This window comes from Alligator mississippiensis, chromosome 3, assembly GCF_030867095.1.
Source record: "Alligator mississippiensis isolate rAllMis1 chromosome 3, rAllMis1, whole genome shotgun sequence".
NCBI classification, from domain to species: domain Eukaryota; kingdom Metazoa; phylum Chordata; order Crocodylia; family Alligatoridae; genus Alligator; species Alligator mississippiensis.
The window spans coordinates 104,468,030-104,486,077 of record NC_081826.1 but is presented as its reverse complement, the minus strand read 5'-3'; the positions used below and the strand labels follow the sequence as shown (position 1 = coordinate 104,486,077).

The 18,048-nt window shown below is 38.6% G+C and overlaps 1 protein-coding gene across 3 annotated transcripts in view; it reads left to right on the top strand.

The window, feature by feature from the left end:
• RTTN (rotatin) overlaps positions 1-18,048 on the top strand; it is a 147,287-nt gene that overhangs the window by 121,425 nt on the left and 7,814 nt on the right. For all 3 annotated transcript variants that reach the window (XM_059724270.1, XM_059724269.1, XM_059724271.1), the window contains exons 41-45: positions 3,243-3,348; positions 6,434-6,531; positions 9,794-9,871; positions 11,901-12,027; positions 16,963-17,165. In XM_059724270.1, coding sequence (XP_059580253.1) covers positions 3,243-3,348; positions 6,434-6,531; positions 9,794-9,871; positions 11,901-12,027; positions 16,963-17,165 — 612 coding nt within the window. The remainder of the gene's footprint in view (positions 1-3,242; positions 3,349-6,433; positions 6,532-9,793; positions 9,872-11,900; positions 12,028-16,962; positions 17,166-18,048) is intronic.

The window sequence follows — 18,048 nt, the reverse complement described above, 5'->3', positions numbered from 1 at the left end:
ACAACCTAAACCCCTTTTAATAGTACTGCACCCAGACACTGAAGCTGTGGTGGTGGTTGTGCAACAAGCATTGCAGCTTCCGGCATTGAGGTGAGTGGAGACCACAGCTGAAGAGACATCCCTTCTGCAGGTTCAGAGCTGTGACCTGCAAATGAGTAGATGGATTGCAAAAGCTGCTTGTCTGGCCATTTAAGATGCAAGTCAAAATGTAATGGGTAAATTGAGGAAACTAATAACAAATAAAGATCATTAAGGTTTAAACATTCTATCATACTTATTCATGTATCCCAAGATTCTGTAACAGGAAAAGAATTCTTACATCTCTTTTCCAGTAAGGTAGATGTATGGAAAACTGAATACTTGGTGATATGACTCTGTCTGATTCCATCAGCTGTCCACTATATTGGGTTTATTTATGGGTTTTGTTTGGTGTCCTTTATTTGGAATCTGAACCTACAGCATAGATTTAGGGCTCTGCAAGTTTTGAATTACCCACAATAGTGTTCTTTCACTTACCTTAGAGTTTAGGAAGGAAGCTTTTAGTTGGTTGCAAGAGTTGCTTAGCGTTTAGGGACTTCCTGGTTTAATGTCCTAGCTATACTCCTCTCATTGCCTAGGATGTTGTTTTTTTTTCAGTTGTGTTAATTGCATACTATTTAAGGCAAGGATGTCAAATTCATGCAGCCATGTAGGCCTGATGAGTGGTGTGGGGCTGGTCCATGGGCCAACAGACCCCTCCCCCACACCCCTGCAAATACTTGATCTAGCAGCTTGTCCAGCCAATCTGGGACCCATGCTCCATGTGGTACAGATCCCACAGCAACTGGAATGGGAGCGGTATGGTGCAGTCTGTCCAGAGTGGCAGCCACTCCACATATGGTAGCCACCCTGGCCAGACTGTGCTGAACAGAGCATCTGCAAACACTATGCTCAGTGTGGGTCCCAGACAGGCTAGAGCAGCCACCATGTCTGGTGTGCATCTGCTCTAAGTGGACTGTCCTGCATGCAGTACCCTTTCCAGCTGCTCTGGGATCCAGTCCAGTCTTTTGACCAGCCCTGTGGCACGGACACATGATGTCCCCTGTGTGGGTCTGATCAGCCCCAGGGGCAGCACTGGGGGCCAGTTGGCAAGGCTCTGCAGGGCAGATCTGACCTGTGAGCTGTATGTTTGACACCCCTGATGAGTTTGGGTTTGGGGAGGACAGGAACTTGGCCATAACTCTGTCCCCCTTTTATCCTTTACTGTATTAGCAGAAGGTGTATCAAACCTAGCCTGTTTTCCCCCACTGAGTCCCCATTTGAGGACTTACGGTGTGCATATGTTACTAGGTTACTGAAAGTTCTTTTTAATTGAGGGTATGTTGTATACAGTGGAGCGTCAGTGTGCCCACAGGCAGTTACTATACCATAGAGATGTAAGTTTACTCCCTAGGTTACCTCATAGTAAATTTTTCATTTGCCTACTTCCTTAGTGAGAAATTTGCAAAAAGCAGAAAATCAAATTAAGCAATTTCAATGGGAATTGAGTACATAATCATGTTGGTGTCTTAGAAAATGTGCTTCTGATTTCCTAATGCCAGTGTTTATAAGAATTGAGCTAAAATTGTTTTCCTTTAGCTCCCACTTCTCCCTATTTGTCTTATGAGCATCTAAGATGACTTGCAGTACTCTGCTCCATTAACTTCTCCTTTCTTTGGTAATTTCTTTGACCAACTAAAATGTTCCCTTACTCATAAGAATTACAGTATTATCATATTTTAGCCCCAGTGATGTTAAATCTGTTCTCAGTTGTTATTATAGCTGTACATAAGCAATAAGTTTGTTCTAGATTTTCACTTACTGGGAGGTCTTACCAAAAAAAGATTCCCCTTCTATCTTTCCTGCTATGCTTGTAGTACTATCCTTGTGTCACTGTTCTTAAAGCATATTGCTCTTCCATTTTATTGTAAAACATGTTTTCTTGGCAATTGCTATCTATATCTTTATTTTTAACTCTACATTAATAATATATAGACTACAGAACCGTTCTGCACACTGTGTACCTTTGTATTCTAATCTATTCTAATCCCATATCACTGGAACTCTTTTTCTGCACTAAAAATATTGATTTTCATCTTTTGACCTTTTCAGTCCTGTCTGAATCCAGATTTTGGTAAATTATTATAATGCTAGAGCAAATGTTGTTGCTTTATTGCACATTAAAGTTTGAAAAAAATATATATTTTATTTGAGTATTCCTAGCTAAAGGACAAAAGGTAATAGAGGCAGATATATTTGATGGAAATAGTGGGGGTACAATCTATTAGGTCCCTGACCATGAGAATGTGCCCTACATGGTATGATTTTTTTATTAAAGTACTTCTCATTTTATTGATAAAAATATTAAAGTTTCTTCACTCGGTTGCAATACGCTGATTGTGGATTATAATACATATATATTTCAGTTAGTTTCCATACTAGTTTGGGTTGGTATTTTAGGGACCATTGCTCAGGAGATTTCATGCTTCAAGTGATGTGGTTGACTTTGAGAAACTGATTTTATAAACAAGTGTCCTCTCCATTAAGTTGATGAGGTAACTGGGTTGAAAAATTAGAGTATTTGTTTAATTTCTGTAAAGTGCTATGGATCGATGGAAGAAAAGGTCTAATGTCCAATTACTTGTATTATTACTGTTGGTAGAACTGCAGTGAACCATCTTATGTCTTGTATGACATAAGATAAAAAAGATATTTTTGGTAGCTGTAAAAATGTGCTCTAATAGTTTATTTTTACTCTCAAGACATTCTCAAGTATTAATATCTAATAAAGCCTTCTAATTCCTTCATCTTGCAGAAAGTGTGTTGGAAGCCAGTAAAAGAATGGGAGCAAGGTGTTATTGCTAGAGAAAGAGGATTTGATTTTTGCATAGGAGATCCATGTTGAGAACATGAGTAACAAAAAAGAAATCGGGTTTTGGGGGAGTAACGAGAAAGGAAAGGAAGTGAGAATGGAGTGAAAAGAGAAATTCAGTTCTTACCTTGTCTGAAAAAATGATAGAACATTTTGGAGAAATTTGTGAATCATCTGTAATATGGGTTAGTCCCTCACATGTAGGGGACAGGAACATATTAGTCCATCATTAGAATGAGAATTTGAAATGTTGCATCATCTCTGTAGGTATAAACATTGCTTTCAACATGAACATTTCTCCAGGATCTGTTTTACTTTTCCAGTGTGGTGATGAATCTTGCATTATTTGCAGAGCTATGAAGGAAAGTCCTCTAAGGACATGCTGAAGCGAGTTTGTGCAAGTGCTTTACTGACACTGTTGGCTGTCAGTAAGACTACACAGAAACATGCCTTGCAAGGTGAGCTTAAAGAAACCTTATACTCTAAATGAAACATTTGCCAGTGCATCTTACATTTTTTTTCAGCCTAGAATTAAAGCTTTTGTTTTAATACTCCTTTTGCGGATCTACTTTGCATTTTTTGTTGGTTGGTTGGTTCGTTGGTTTGCAAATCCATTTTGAATTAGTGAAGTTTACAGTAATAAATGAATGGTATTATCCAGTACAGCCTGACAACTTTTTGGAAAAGTTGTAGTTTCTTTTCTCTCTGGATAGGATCAAATATTGCCAATAAGGTTGGCAATATTTGATATTTGAAGGTTGGCAATATTTGAAGTTTCAACTTGCAGAATTTCATTTAAAGTGATATAGCTGTCCATCCAAAGTCAGTAGTGAACATCTGACAGCAGCCTCTGTAAAATAAGTATGATGGTCACTGTTCAGTGTCCAGTGCATAAGTGTTTACACAGTTAACCACCCAGCTAGGTATTTACTGCTCCTATGCCACAAATACCATAAAGCGTACAAAGACAACTAGTTCAAAGGGTTAAACTACCCTCTAGTGATTCCAGAGAGAATGACCTGGTCCAGGATAAGGGTAATCACTGGACAACTTGCACTGTTATTGCTGTTCCATCACATATATTTATTTTATATATTTACAAGGACATGAAAAGGAAGGACATTTCTAGAAATGATAGAGAATTCTGGCATCTTGTGTTGTTTGCAGAATATTATATAAACATTTTATTATAGCATTCATAATCTATTAAAGAATGTATTTGTGTTGTAATACTCAATATTTTGCATTCTCATGAATGAAATGAAACTACTCAGAACATGATATTGGGATGTATCCTTCCAATAAAACACGGGTTAATGACTTTTCCCAAAATTTTGTTCATTACACTTCCTTTACATCACGTATTATGTCAATGATTTAAGCATCAGTTAATCCACAGTAAATATTGAAACTCTACAAATTTATTAATTTTTAAATCATTTTTAATTAATCATAGAAACTAATGTTAGGAAAAAAGTCCTAGTAGATCATTACCAATTTCCAGAATTATGCCCTAATTTTCCTTTCAAGTGTTTAATATAGAGTTCATGAGCTTCAGTAGATACTTTTATTGTACTTTGATTAGCCTTGAAACCCTACAGCATGATTAAAACATGAAAGCAGACAAAGAGAGACAGTAATGAAACATTTGATCTTTTTAACTCTATTTTAATAAAAGAGTTAAAAAAACAAAACAAAACCCAAAAATAGGAAAGCAAAGGCAGGAATATTAATTTTTAAGGTTGTTCATGCTTAATGCATCTAATTGATCATTTCAGAAATCTTAAAACTATTTGATATGGGTCGTGATAAAACAAGGCTATTACTTTGTGTCCTTTTAAGCAGTCACAGTATTTTAAAACCTTTTGTTCTCATTAAGAAATAAAACATTCAGCTTTCAAGGATGTACCCTTAAAGTTGTTTTAATAATTTAAATACATTACTAATAAATGACAAATGTTAATAGTAAAAGAATATTTATGTAAACTTATCTTAAGTTGCTATTTAGAGATTTTTAATGTTTAAAGTTCTTGTATAAGCTGCATTCTAACCTTTCTCTACACGTTAATTACAGCTTTAATTTCGATCCATGCATGCAAGACATGCATCTAAACCTGCTTTTTTCCTACAAGCTTATAGCCTTTGTAGTGATTCTCTCTCCAAAGCTACCCCTACTGTTTTCATACTTGAGGAGTTAAGGAGCCCTGCTGTAGTATTATATCCCTACATTGATGTACTCTCTTCCAAAACATTCAAGAGCATCTGCAGACTGGGCTGGATAGATGAAGAACCTAGTAGTTGCCTCAGGAGGTGCACAGTAGTAGCATTTGCCTGATGTGTTATTTTGCCCATCCCTGTCCTAAAGTAAAGCCCACGGAGGGATTTTGTCTGGCCCGTGGCAGCTCTCTGTCCTGCATAGTCCAGGTGCCATCTGGCCCATGATGCATCCTGCCACTTCTGGGTGCATAGCTGGGCTGGGGTGTCTCCACAGCCAAACTACATTTCCTGGCAGTGATGGCTCCTTCCAGCTGCAGCTCCCCTCTGCCCTGGCTGCGTGGAGACTAAACAGGTTCCATGCGGGCAGGGCCCAAGCCTTGGGCTGAGCGCGCAGCCCCAACCTACCCCATGCAGGGGGGTTGGGGTCCCTGCAACACTCACTCCAGATCTGCCTGTCCCAGCCCCGATGAGTGGCAGCAGCTCAGCAGAAGCTGCTACTGGGGGAAAAAGCAGGATCTAGTACTTCGTTGGGGAACTCAAAAATTAGTAATAGTAAATGTTATTAATGCATTGCCCTAATCGGTTGCATAGTATTTCTATATGCTATTACAGAGTTTGTCACTTTTCATCTCAAAGGTAGCTTGGCTGTACTTTGTAGGTAAACAATGTATTTCTTTTTTCTTTATTTTTCTTTTTATTGCAGTAGATTGATAACACTTGAAATCTATGAAGCACTATTAAATTCCTTTGAGAAGAAGAGCACTCTATATATAAAATATAAGAGGTTGCATTGCGTACCCACTGCTGTTATGTTAAGTCGTTAACATCTAGCACATAAAAAATTTTCTCAGGAAATGTGTGCCACACAGATTTTGAATTTTTTTTTGTTTTTTCAAGGGAAAAAAATGAAAGGTGATTTTGTAGCAAGACCACATGCCTCGACACCTGTATTCAGAAGCAGAGAGAATGCAAACAGGTGTTCTACTCTCCATCAGTTCCTGGCCTTTTCTGATTAGTGGATTATTGGACTCTTGTCCATTTTTTTTATTAATGCGTTTACAAACTGGCTGTAGGTATTGAAGATAAATTAATATTTTTGGTTGCCAGTTGAATTGTTCTATACTCCTGGATGTCTTGAGTAACAAAATGAATTAGTTTTTACTCTTTCATTTTATTTCCCTCATACAGAGAACCTTAATTGCTGTGTGGAAACAAATAATTGAAAAGTTGTTTTTGAAATAAGATACCTTACACTCTCACAGGCATGATTTGGTACTTTTGAATGTGAATATTGTTATAAATCATGTAGGGATTTTTGTCTTTCAGCTAACCTCGTAGACAGATGCATCGAACAGATGAAGCGCATTCATGCGCAGCTGAACCTAGATTCCCTAAGGCCTGGAAAACCCACACAGAAGAAGAAGGTAACTCTAAAATCTATCAGCCTAAATAAATGATTGTAACTGTAGAAGGCATTTGTGCAGATTAGTCCTTTTATATGATTTCTTGAAAATGAATAGTTGGCAAATAGTTGTTTTTTTAATGGAATACCTGCATCTTTATAGAGAGAAGAAACTCAAATGGACCTCTGATTGTCACCTAATTTTAGTTGCTTAACCTCTTGTGAAGGAAAGGTAGGGTATGATTCACTTAAGACAGCTCAATGTTGCTCTGAAAAAGTGGAAATCTTTCCTTATTCTGCAGTCACCTGCTTCATTTACTACAAACCTTCCAAAAAATAATGAAAGGGAGCTACCACCAACTTTTTTTTACAGTACATCCATGGCTAATCCAAGGAGCATTCCCATCATGTACAGAGCATAAGACAGATTTCTTGTTTAAGAAAAACCTAACAAACCCCCCCCCCCCCCCAACCATGTAATAGGCAATAGGTTCCAAATCAAGGTTCCACAATTGTTCTGGAATTTTCCAACTTCTGAAGAGTTGATTTTGCAATCTTTCAATTCATTTTTTTTAATGTGATTTATTAAGGTTTTTTTCTTTTTTGGAGGGGGAGGGGAACTGGGGATGGAGGCATGTTAAATAACAAAATGGAAAAAAAAATACATTCCAAATTCTTGTGGCATCATCTTAACAGAATGGGTCATAGTCAGGATTGGAGCTTTTAGCTTCACTTCACAGACCTGATGGAGCTATGAGAGAAATAGTTGGCTTTCATTCTCTATGAACCAGCACTGGCAGGTGATAACACACACACTGACATTAGATTTCACTTATTTTTCTCATAGCAGAGAACATGAAAACAGGAATGCAGGTTCTAAAAGGGATATATTCAAGTGGTCTCATTATATTATGTGTATTTCAACCAAAGTTTGACTCTTTCTACCTAGTCTCCTCCAACCTGATCATGTGTGACCCTAATTTACCTGCCCCAGGAAATAGTGCATTGCTGTTCTCCACACTTGCCCAATCAACATCTGATGCCCAGACTTGTTTTATTCCATTCTCCTTACCCAGCTGATCCTAGACTTCCTGTTCAATTTCACTATCAAGCCACAATTTCCCCCGTAATACCACTCCCTGTATATTGCCCTACCCCCTGCATCCAATCTCTTTGCATAGCCAGTGAACAGAAAAGTACCTATTGTAGATGCTGTTTTCCTTCTATTCTCTTTTACTTTATTACAGGAACTTTACTACCTCCTTTCTCTGGTGTGTTACATTTCTAGTGGGAAAAATGCCTCTCTCCCTCTAGCTACTGGGAGGATACAGGTATTCATGCAGTTTCTCTCACAGGAAACTTGCCAGATCTGGGAGAAAATCTTCCTCTTTCAACAAAGAAGATCTCTCCTTCACAAGAGTTGCTGACCCCTGCTTTATACAATAAACTAAACCAAATTTCAGCTGAGCGTTATAGAGTTTAAACTGTGTATAGCAGGTTCATTTGGCCATCAGGAAATACGTACATGGTTAATCTTTGTGACCCATCTAAAATGATGTCTGTGTTGTTTTAAGAGCAGCCAGGCAATTGGCCTAGATCCTGTCCATTTCAAGGCTGCTACTAGAAGCAAGGCTCTCTATGCCTTGCGCCTATTGTTATGACTCTAAATGAGGTGAAAACACCTGAGCACAGGCTACATGTGCTCTGAGTAACAATGAAATGAGCATTAATTAGATAGAAAAAGTTATAAACAGGCCTTTTCCTGCAGACAGCTTAAGCCAGTTGTCAATAATATCCATACAGTGCTCATTTTAAATGTGGCTTTTGCAAAGCAGATTGCAGATTGGATTTATTATTTAAATACAGTTACATAGTCCATATAGAATTGTGTGGCAACTTTTCATTGTCTGTTTTAGTGTATTTCGTATAATGAACTAGATGAAATGCAACGAAGACAAATGCAAAGTGCTGCTGTTGGGACAGAATAGTTGCATGCACAAATACAAACCGGGAAATGATTTGCTAGTCTGTAGTACTGCAGAGAAGTGCCTGGGGTTTATAGTGGATTATAAGATAAATACGAGCCAAGCGTGCTCTTGTTGCAAAAAAAACTAACGATGTACTGTGTTGTATTAACAGTAGTGTTTCTTCTTGCAAATCAAGGGAAGGGATTCTTCCTTTCTCTTCAGTATTGCTTAGGCCCCACCTAGAGTACTTTGTCCAGTTTGGGGCCCCATGCTTCAAGAAGAAAGTGGACAGACTGGAAAAGTCCACTGCAGAGCTACAGAAATGATTAGGGCCCTCCAAAGCACAACTTACGAGGAAAAGCTGAAAGAGCAAGGTTATTTAGTATGGAGAAAAGAAGACAGGAGGTGAGAGGGTGTTGATGATGGTCTTCAAACACCTAGAGTACAATTAGAGAGAGGATGGAGCTGAGCTTTTTTCTGTGGATGTATGGGACAGGGCTAAGACCAATGCACCTAAGCTGCCCCAGAGAAAATACAAGTTGGAGATGAGAAGGATCTTTCTGACTGACTCTGAGGATAGTTAGAGGTGTTTTTTGCCATGAGCGGGGTGCTGGACTAGATGACCTTGTAAGCTCCCTTCTAGCCCTACTTTCCTATGATCCTATGAAAAATGAGAAGAAAACTGGGTACAACAATCTCTTAAAAAAATAACCTGCATATTTCCCTCCACTTCATCCACCCATAGCTGTGATAGTAAAGCTTTATTTTTATCATTGAATACTGGCAAACATGACACAACTTAAAATCAAGCACTACTGTAGCACTTTAAGATGAAGCATGAACCCTATTTTATACCTTTGTTCCTTTTATGCTTGAGAGAACAGAAATAGCTTTCTGTGGTAGTTGAGCTCCCAGAACTGTGATCATCTTTCACAGGTGGTTAGCATGTCAATGTCCTAAATGGTGGTATGATTGAAGTGCCTTTGTGTTGAGTGGTCATGAGAGCTGATGTGCTATATACTTATCTGTTAAATTCCCCCTTCTGCTTTAGAATCCAAGTATCAGACCAACTTTCAGTCTTTTACTATCTTTGCTATACCATTCGTGGTAGAAAAAAACTGTTCTTTTCATTTTATAGTTAGGAAGCTGAGAGACTAAGTATAATATCACACAAGAAGTCTGTGGTAGAGAAGGTACCTAAACCCTGTTCCCCTTAACTTTCAGATGAAAACCCTGATCCCTGGAATATTCCTGTTCTATATACAAAATTAATAGTCCTTTCATACTGAAAAGCTTTAAATATTTTTGTCTATACAGGAGGACAGCCTTATCACAGAATTAAAAGGTGCTATGCAGCTTCTAAGAAACTGCCTGTACAGAAATGAAGAATGCAAAGTAAGTAGTCATATTACATAGATCACATGCAATTAGTTAACTGTTTTGAAGAATAAAGATCAGGTTTGTTCAATTTCAAATGCTGTCGTGTTGATTAAAGCTCAGCTAAATAGCCCTGTGTGAAAAAGCTTTAATTTCATTGACCTAAAACAGAGCATATTGTATGCATATGTTAGACTTTTAACTATGACATGGAAAACAACTTTATACAAACTTCTTCCAACAAATTTTGAGACAAATAAAATGCTGAATATCTGTAGCAGGTTGTCCAAAAGTTTGTGGTGCTACATGTGCTGGATACCCTCTTCCTGCTTCCTTCCCTTCTCTTTCTTGCCCTTGTTAGAAAAATCAAACATTTGAAGTGAAAAAATGGATGCCTATAGAAAAAAATGGATAATGTAGGAAGGCATGGAGAAAAACATGGGTATACAACGGAAAGGTACACGAGGGAGAGGCTTACAAGTTTAGCAAATGCCACTTCTTTGCATCTCTCCTCTCCATCCAGTCTATTTCCTCTACCCTTTCTGAAAGAAAAACAACTAAACTGACTACAGCAAAGAGGGGAGTTTGTTCATTTTTATCTATATATTCTTAGTGCCTTTTACTTTTTATCATATAACATTTTCTACCCTGATCCTCTGGAGCTGGCTATTTTTCTGTCTTTTAACATTTCTCCTGCTCGTGGGTCTTTATTCTTTCTGGCATTTTTTCCCTACCTCAGTTCCTTTAACTTCTGTGTACTTTAAAATTTCTCTTTTATTCTCCTCTTTATCATGTTTTAATTTCCAGCTCCTTTTCCTTGAACTTTGGTACATTTGTGTCTCTGGTTTACTACTTTTCTTCCTTTCCTGTTCATAATCCCTTACCCTACTCCTTTCATGAATTTTCACTCCACTCGGTCTGTTCATCACTTCCATTGTCATGGGACTGGTTTACACCTTGTGCTGTCTTTGGGCAGTGCACTGCAAGAACCCACATTAGAACTGCAGCAAGAGGTGCTACGCTGCAGCTTATAGGGTAACAGCTTCTGTATAAATGCTACACAGTAGTCTATATTGTGCCTGACCTCAACCATTTATGATGAGGCTTGAACCCTACAATCCTTAAATGGACATATACCACTGTCAGAAAACCAGATGTAGCTGTTTTTGTAGGCTAGTATCCTTCTTTCTCCACCAGTAACCCAGGCACTAGATCAGATGATTAATTAGCATTTACCTTCTTAAATTTTTTGTTCTTAGTCTCTTTCATCAGAAATCTGAAGAGATCATTTATTGATGGAGAAAGGAAGATTACTGACAAAAATTAAAGTTCTGTACCACTTGTTTGACAATTTATGAAATGAGGCGGTGCCCTTCTTAACCTTGCTTTTGTCTGTACTGTTTAATTGCAGTACCAGCACTACATGCAAATGCTACTACTGGCTTGGTAGGGGGTACATGCAGGGCAGCATAGAGTATTTCATTATGACAGGGTCTGGAGCCATTAATTGTGTGGTATAAACTTTACTCTCCAAGAACTTCACTTGTAGGCAACAACCTTGCTTTCTAGGAAGTATTGACTGTAAGTATAGATTTACAAAAGCAATATATTCAGTTGCTAGTAAGCAACCATTAGTTTTAAAAGTATATATCTGAGAACTTACTACCAAATCAGTGGAAACTATTTCAGCATCTGGGCTTTGATAGGCACATATCAGCACGTATTGTTGTAAACAGTTTTATAGAGTCAAAGTTCATGCAAAGTTCAATCAAATCTTCAAATGCTCATTTGAAAACTTTCTTGAGGAAACATTTCCATGTTGAACCAAAGGTGTCTATTCTGGCTCCACTGCTGTTTAAAGTAACAAATTAAAGTAGAAACTCTCTGAGGGGAAAATATTTTTTTTTAAATCTTCACTAGTTGTTATATTAGTAACAACTTCTCATGTATAAAGAAAAGGAAAGAATTTTTAAGTGTTATCCTTTAATACATAATTCTTTACAATGGTATTCAGGATTGTACTATGTCCTTCTCATTTTCTTGATAGGCAGTAGCACTTGAGGCTCACCTTGTCCCTGTTCTTCACTGTCTCTGGCCATGGTTTTTAATGGATGATTCCTTAATGCAAATAGGTCTGCATTTGCTTTGTGTCTACACTGCAAACTATCTGGCAGGTAAGTGTGTCACATTTCAGCATAACATGACCAAATCATTTAACCCATTTTAATAAATGTGGAAAGGGATACATAGAGGGGAAGTACTTTTATAAGTTTTAATGTCAGAAAGGTTGTATGTTTTTCCTAAGGAAGGAAAAAGATAGCAAGTGAAATATTGTGACGACCTGCTGTCGACTTTAATGGGATTAGGATTTTACCTTGGGTACCTATTTCAAGTCTTTTGAAGGGAAATGACTGTTTGTTATTTTTTCAAGATGAGTATAAAATTTTAGCCAAGCTTGAACTCTCAATCTCAATAGTCCCACAACACTGTAATGTATTGTGTGGAAATACTACTTGCGTGACAGAGAATAGTTGCAATGATCCTTTATTCAGAATATACTCAAGTGTCAACATGAAGTTTGTACTTCTGAAAGACTGGAAACGTGGCATTTTAAATTACAGGTACTCCTCACTTAATGACCTACCTGTTTAACGACCACGCGGACTTACGACCAGCTCTCCAAGCAGTCAGTATGGTACGAAACGTATTGTGGAAACGGCAGCGTGGCGTCTCAAGCCAAGGCACGCAGTATCAAGGGGCGGCTCCTCGCTTATCGACCGATTCGCTTAACGACCTAATCGCAGGAACGGAACTCGGTCGTTAAGTGAGGAGTGGCTGTATTCACTTTGGTGTTTAAGACCAGAAGACCAGACCAGAAGAAACAATCAGATCATATAGTGCAGGGGTTATCAACTGGGGGTATGCGTACCCCTTGGGGTACTTGGACTGGTCCTGGGGGGTGCGTGTGGGCAGGGACAGAGCTCCACTGCCTCCCAGGAGCAGGGCTGGGTCAGGGCAAGGGCAGGGAAGTTTGCACTCAGTGGCCACTACAGCCACACGCCAGCCCAGTGAGTTTCCCCACCCTGCAGAGGGGCGCCACTGCCCTCACCCTAGCCCAGAGAGCTTCCATGCTGTGCCCTGGCCCTGTTCCTGAGAGGAGGCGGTGCTCCATGCCTGCATGCCATCCCTGACTCCCTACTTGGCATCCGGCCAACAGGGTACTTAGACACTTAGACTAAAAAAGGTTGAAAACTCCTGATCCAGTGTAACTATTACATTTTACTCATTTGACCCAAGTTGAGCCCAGTAACTTATTTAATTAAAGAGCATCTCCTAAGAAGGCCTCCATTCTTGATCTGATGACATCAAACATGGAAAATCTTCCACTTCCCTTGAGAGTTTGTTGGGCAAGTTAATCACCATCACAGTTAATAAATTGTGCTTTTATTTATTTATAATTATGAATTTATCTGGTGGCCAGGTTCTAGTTTCATAGTTTCATAGTTGTTAGGGTCGAAAGGGACCTCAATAGATCATCGAGTCCGACCCTCTGCCCTAGGCAGGAAAGAGTGCTGTGGTCAGATGGCCCCAGCCAGGTGCTTGTCCAGTCTCCTCTTGAAGACCCCCAAGGTAGGGGAGTGCACCATCTCCCTTGGAAGCCCATTCTAGATTTTGGCAGCCCTTACCATAAAGAAGTTCTTCCTGATGTCCAACCTAAATCTGCTTGCTTTCAGTTTGTGGCCATTGTTCCTGATTATTGAATCCTGTTAGATATCTACCCAATAGTTCCCCAGTATTTTCTCCTCAAAAAGGTACTTCGGACACTTGATTTGATTAGAGCGTGGAAACAAAACAGACTGAGCTCTCAAAGTCTCTCACTGTAAGAGAGACTCCTGCATTCCAATTATTTTCAAGTCTTTTTATTCTCTGTCCTCTCTAGTTTTTAAAATGTGAAGCAATACGTTAGCCAAATACTACCTGTTGAGCTGAATATGAGAGTGTCTGTGGGAAACTTAATGGTTTACGGCGACTAGAAGTCGCACTAAATCATCTGAGGGTCTCTTCTGGTCTTGACCAGAGTGCATCTGTTACAAAAAAAATATTGCTTCTTCTTGTTTGCTTGTGAAGGTACGTGGTTTTAATTTAATCACGTTATCTCCCTCTCACCATCAGTTCATTTAAACCACTTCTGTTTTGTGTCGTAGAAGTAAGAAATATTTGTTGATACTAGTTCATAAAGCAACATCAATGAAATTGCCTATTTTTATCTTTACTTAATATTAGCATTTCTTAGGATCCAACCTGCTGGAATGTGTTAAGTGTTATTGCAATATAAATAAGTGTAGTGTGTAATACCAAATTTAATTGGTTGGTGGGTTGGAAATTTAATCTGAGCATGAAATTTTGCACCGTAAAGTATTGTGGGCTGCCACTTCCCAGCTTAAAGGAAATAAAGGCTTGTCACATAGAGTCATCCAGAAGTAGGGCTGGAAGGGACCTCCATTCCAACCCCCCGGTCATCTAACCAAATGCCCAGTGTGGAACTCTTATCTTCTGATTTTTGTGAAGGCATTCTCAGACATACCAATAAGTTTAGTTGAACAATCACACTACATCCCCTCTACACATTACAGGTATTGCACAATTAACTGGTTAATTATGCAGTTACCTTAAGACCAGCTACTCATGCAACGTACTTATCACACAATAAAAAGCTCCAAACAGCTATAACGTTAGATCTCAAAAGTGTGTACTAACTTAATAGCTGGTTGTTATTGAGCTTTAATTTGCATGTGTGGCGGAGTCTTCCCTGTGGCTGGCAGCCTTGTCAGCTCAGCCACAGAGATGCACTACGCCCAGCATGAAATCCCAGGCCCATGGGATTGCAGTTATTGTGATTCCAAAGGCTCAGCGGTGCATGAAACACCTGAGCCCACATGCGTGGGAGCCTGCTCCTTGCTGATGCAGGGGAGGCCACCCCCTACACAAGTAATAAGGCACAGTTGGATCTAATGTGTGATCCAAAAATTGAATTTCCTGCCATGTACATGTGGTGTGGCAGGAGGTGCGATAGTGTGGATCATGCATTAGATCTAATTGCGACCTATTCTGCATGTGTAGGGAGGGGCTATAAGGCACAGCTCATGCAAACTCTTTTAGGCAGGCCTATCTGGCCACCTTCAGAAAACTCATCCTATTGCCTTCACTGGAACTGAACAAAAGTAGCTATCAGTATTGTGGCATAGCTTTGTATTCCAGAAGGGCAAAATGGTCTATACCAGGGGTGGTAAACTCAAATTAGTGGCAGGTCAGATTCAGACCACAGGCTTCTCACTGGGTGGACAGTCCATCTTTTGATCCTGCCTGTGGGGCTTCTCAGCAATCTGGGTACTGGCAACACTGACACTGGCTCTGGCAGCCACGGTAATGGGGTTTCAGTTGGGAGCAGTGTGTTAGCTCCTTGGCAACCTTGATGAAAAGCCCCACAGGCTAGATAACCCACTCATGCATGCTGCATCCAGCATGCAGACCAGATATTTGAAACCCTTAGTTTATACAGAGAAGTAGAAGCCATTCAGTAACATTGAAAAAAAAATACTGTACATGTATAGTTGCAATTACATTTCCTAATCCAGAAAATAATTCATTTCAAAACTAACTTTGTACCTTGTTGTCTTGTCAGAAGGTTAAAAATCTTTTCTAGATGTGATGTAGAAAATATTTTGCTTTGGTTTATGTGACCATATTTAACAAATAATTTAGTGGTATGCTAATATGAAAAAATCAGTTATTTATAATCCCAATAGTAATTTGTTGTTGTTTGTCATTAAATAAAAAAAACAAAAAACAATGATCTGTTTCAGGCTTGACTACTACTGAGTTACTTTTTCTTATAGCTGAAAGAAACAGCATTTTTATTTATTTTTCCCCCAAAAGTTGATTGCTTCTTTTAAGGTAAGGCTTTGTCACACTGTCTGAACAACTTTTGTAAGACAGCATGTTTTTGAAGAATGATGTTTCTTCCAGTGCTTTGTAATAGAACTTCTAGCTACAGCTCAAAAGAATATTGTTTATACTTGAAATATATTTTAGCAGAAATAGCAACAATGGAACAACCAAGACCATTGGTTACAAATGGTGTTTTATATATATCTATATATATAATATGTTTGCATACGTGTTCCCAATTTTTTTCCATTTTAGGTTGAGGTCACCAAATTATTTATGGACCTGACAGTAGTCATTTCTCTTGTTCTATTTTTTTTAGCCAGACTTGTATCTTTTTGAGCTCTGATAAAGTATTGTGGGTTTTTTTTTCTTTTGTATCACAAGACATTGAAGATTGAGGTAACTTATTCTTTGTATCTCTGTTTCTATTTCTTCCCGCTGATCTCTTTTTCCATGTTCTACTTTTCCATTTCTTCAGGCAAGGCAAAAGAGCTTTAGTATTGCATCTATCCAAAGGTCTCTGTTTATGACCTTTTTATTTTTGCCTTGCCTGATTTATAGCAGATTTCTGAGTATATCTGCTTTTGGAAATTGTGTTTTCCTGCATCTATCAAAATCTGAATGTTGCTACCTGTATGAATACATGTTTTTCCCAGTATTTGAAAATATCTATTTGAAAGTATCTTTTACTATGCTCTTATTCAAAAATATGTATTGGTCACAGAGGAGATCAGAGAACATTTAATATCTTAGAGATTATAACCGCTTAATTTTATGGCAGTGTTAATAGAATAGTTTTATTTGTAAATGAAAAGATTTTGATTTATTGAAGCCTACAGTTTTTGATGAGTGTATTTTTTTGGAAAAAACAGACTAAAACAGACAGGTTTTGCCTCTAAGAATTTATAGGCTAAATGGAAAAGGCAGAGAGTGGGGCCAGAAGTACAGATGATAGGGACAAATTACCTTGTTCTGCTTGTAACAGAGCTTGGATTAGAACCTTGTTGTCCTGACTACCAGCCTAGTGCTTTGGACCAGATTTTCATAGATATTGTGATATACAGCTCAGACATGTCTCTGTTCAGTCTGGTCAGTATCTAATTACGCAACTGTAAAGCAGTTAAATTCTAAGCGTTAATGATAATGTTTCATCCTTTAAGGTTGTACTTCTCTTTGTTGGGCAAGTGGTGGACCGTCTGCACTTCAGAGCACACAGAGAAATGCACCTACCACCTCTCTTATGTATAACATCATGAAATTAGCTTCCCAAACAGCAGCTGAGAACAGCATAATTCAGCAAACGGCCTTTTCTCTTCTTTCCAACCTTGCTGTGTCACATGACTGCAAAGGTGTGATTCAAAAGGTAAGTAGGTGTTACATAGTTGCTTCTGTATTTTCAGATGCCCTGAAAGCTGGCAGATGCCTGAAGAGAAACTATGAAAGTCATGTGTCTGGCTGTTCAGAGCGTACGAGTTCAGGAAAAAAACTTGTATATGTGCGTAGTCTCAATGAATCAAATGTAGCTACTGATGTGCGTATAACTGGTTCAATGTGATGTGATTGAGCAGGGGAAGGATGGTGAAGTGGCTAGCATAACATTGTTATGTTCCTTGATTATTCTCACAAGCATCAAATTCAGGAATTCTCAATTCACCACAAAGTAGGAATACCTCTTGCTATATTGTCTCCTGGGCCTTCCTCTTCCCCTACTTTACATTTTGCATAATATTCCTAAGGCAAGTAATAGAAAATAGTCATGCGTTCATACGTTCATATACCAATACTTGTTCTGTCCTATTTGAAAATCAGTAATTCCACAGCTTGCTTATCTCTCTTCCTGCTCTTTACTGTTCTTCTTTTCCCCATTCCTTTGCTGCACATCTCTGATTAGTTGCTTTTTTCTTCACCTTCTTTGCATGTGTCCCTATCAAACATGCTTCTCTTTGGATGATTCTCTTTCTTTTGGCAAGTAGCTTCCATCTCATTTCCTCCTTTTATATAACCCTGGTATTCTTCGTTGCTACTTTTTTCTAGTTTCCAGTAACTTTTGCTGTGTTTTGCATCAGAGCCTTGAAGGCTATAAAAGCAGAGGGAAACTAGAAGGCGGAAGTATATTACCGTACTCTGCTCATAAGAGCCCTTCACCTTCAGGGATATATTTGTTTACCACTTGTTTGTTTAAGCTGAAGGGATCTTAATTTAAAGGGAACAATAGATACGCAGTGAAATACAATACAGTTGGACAG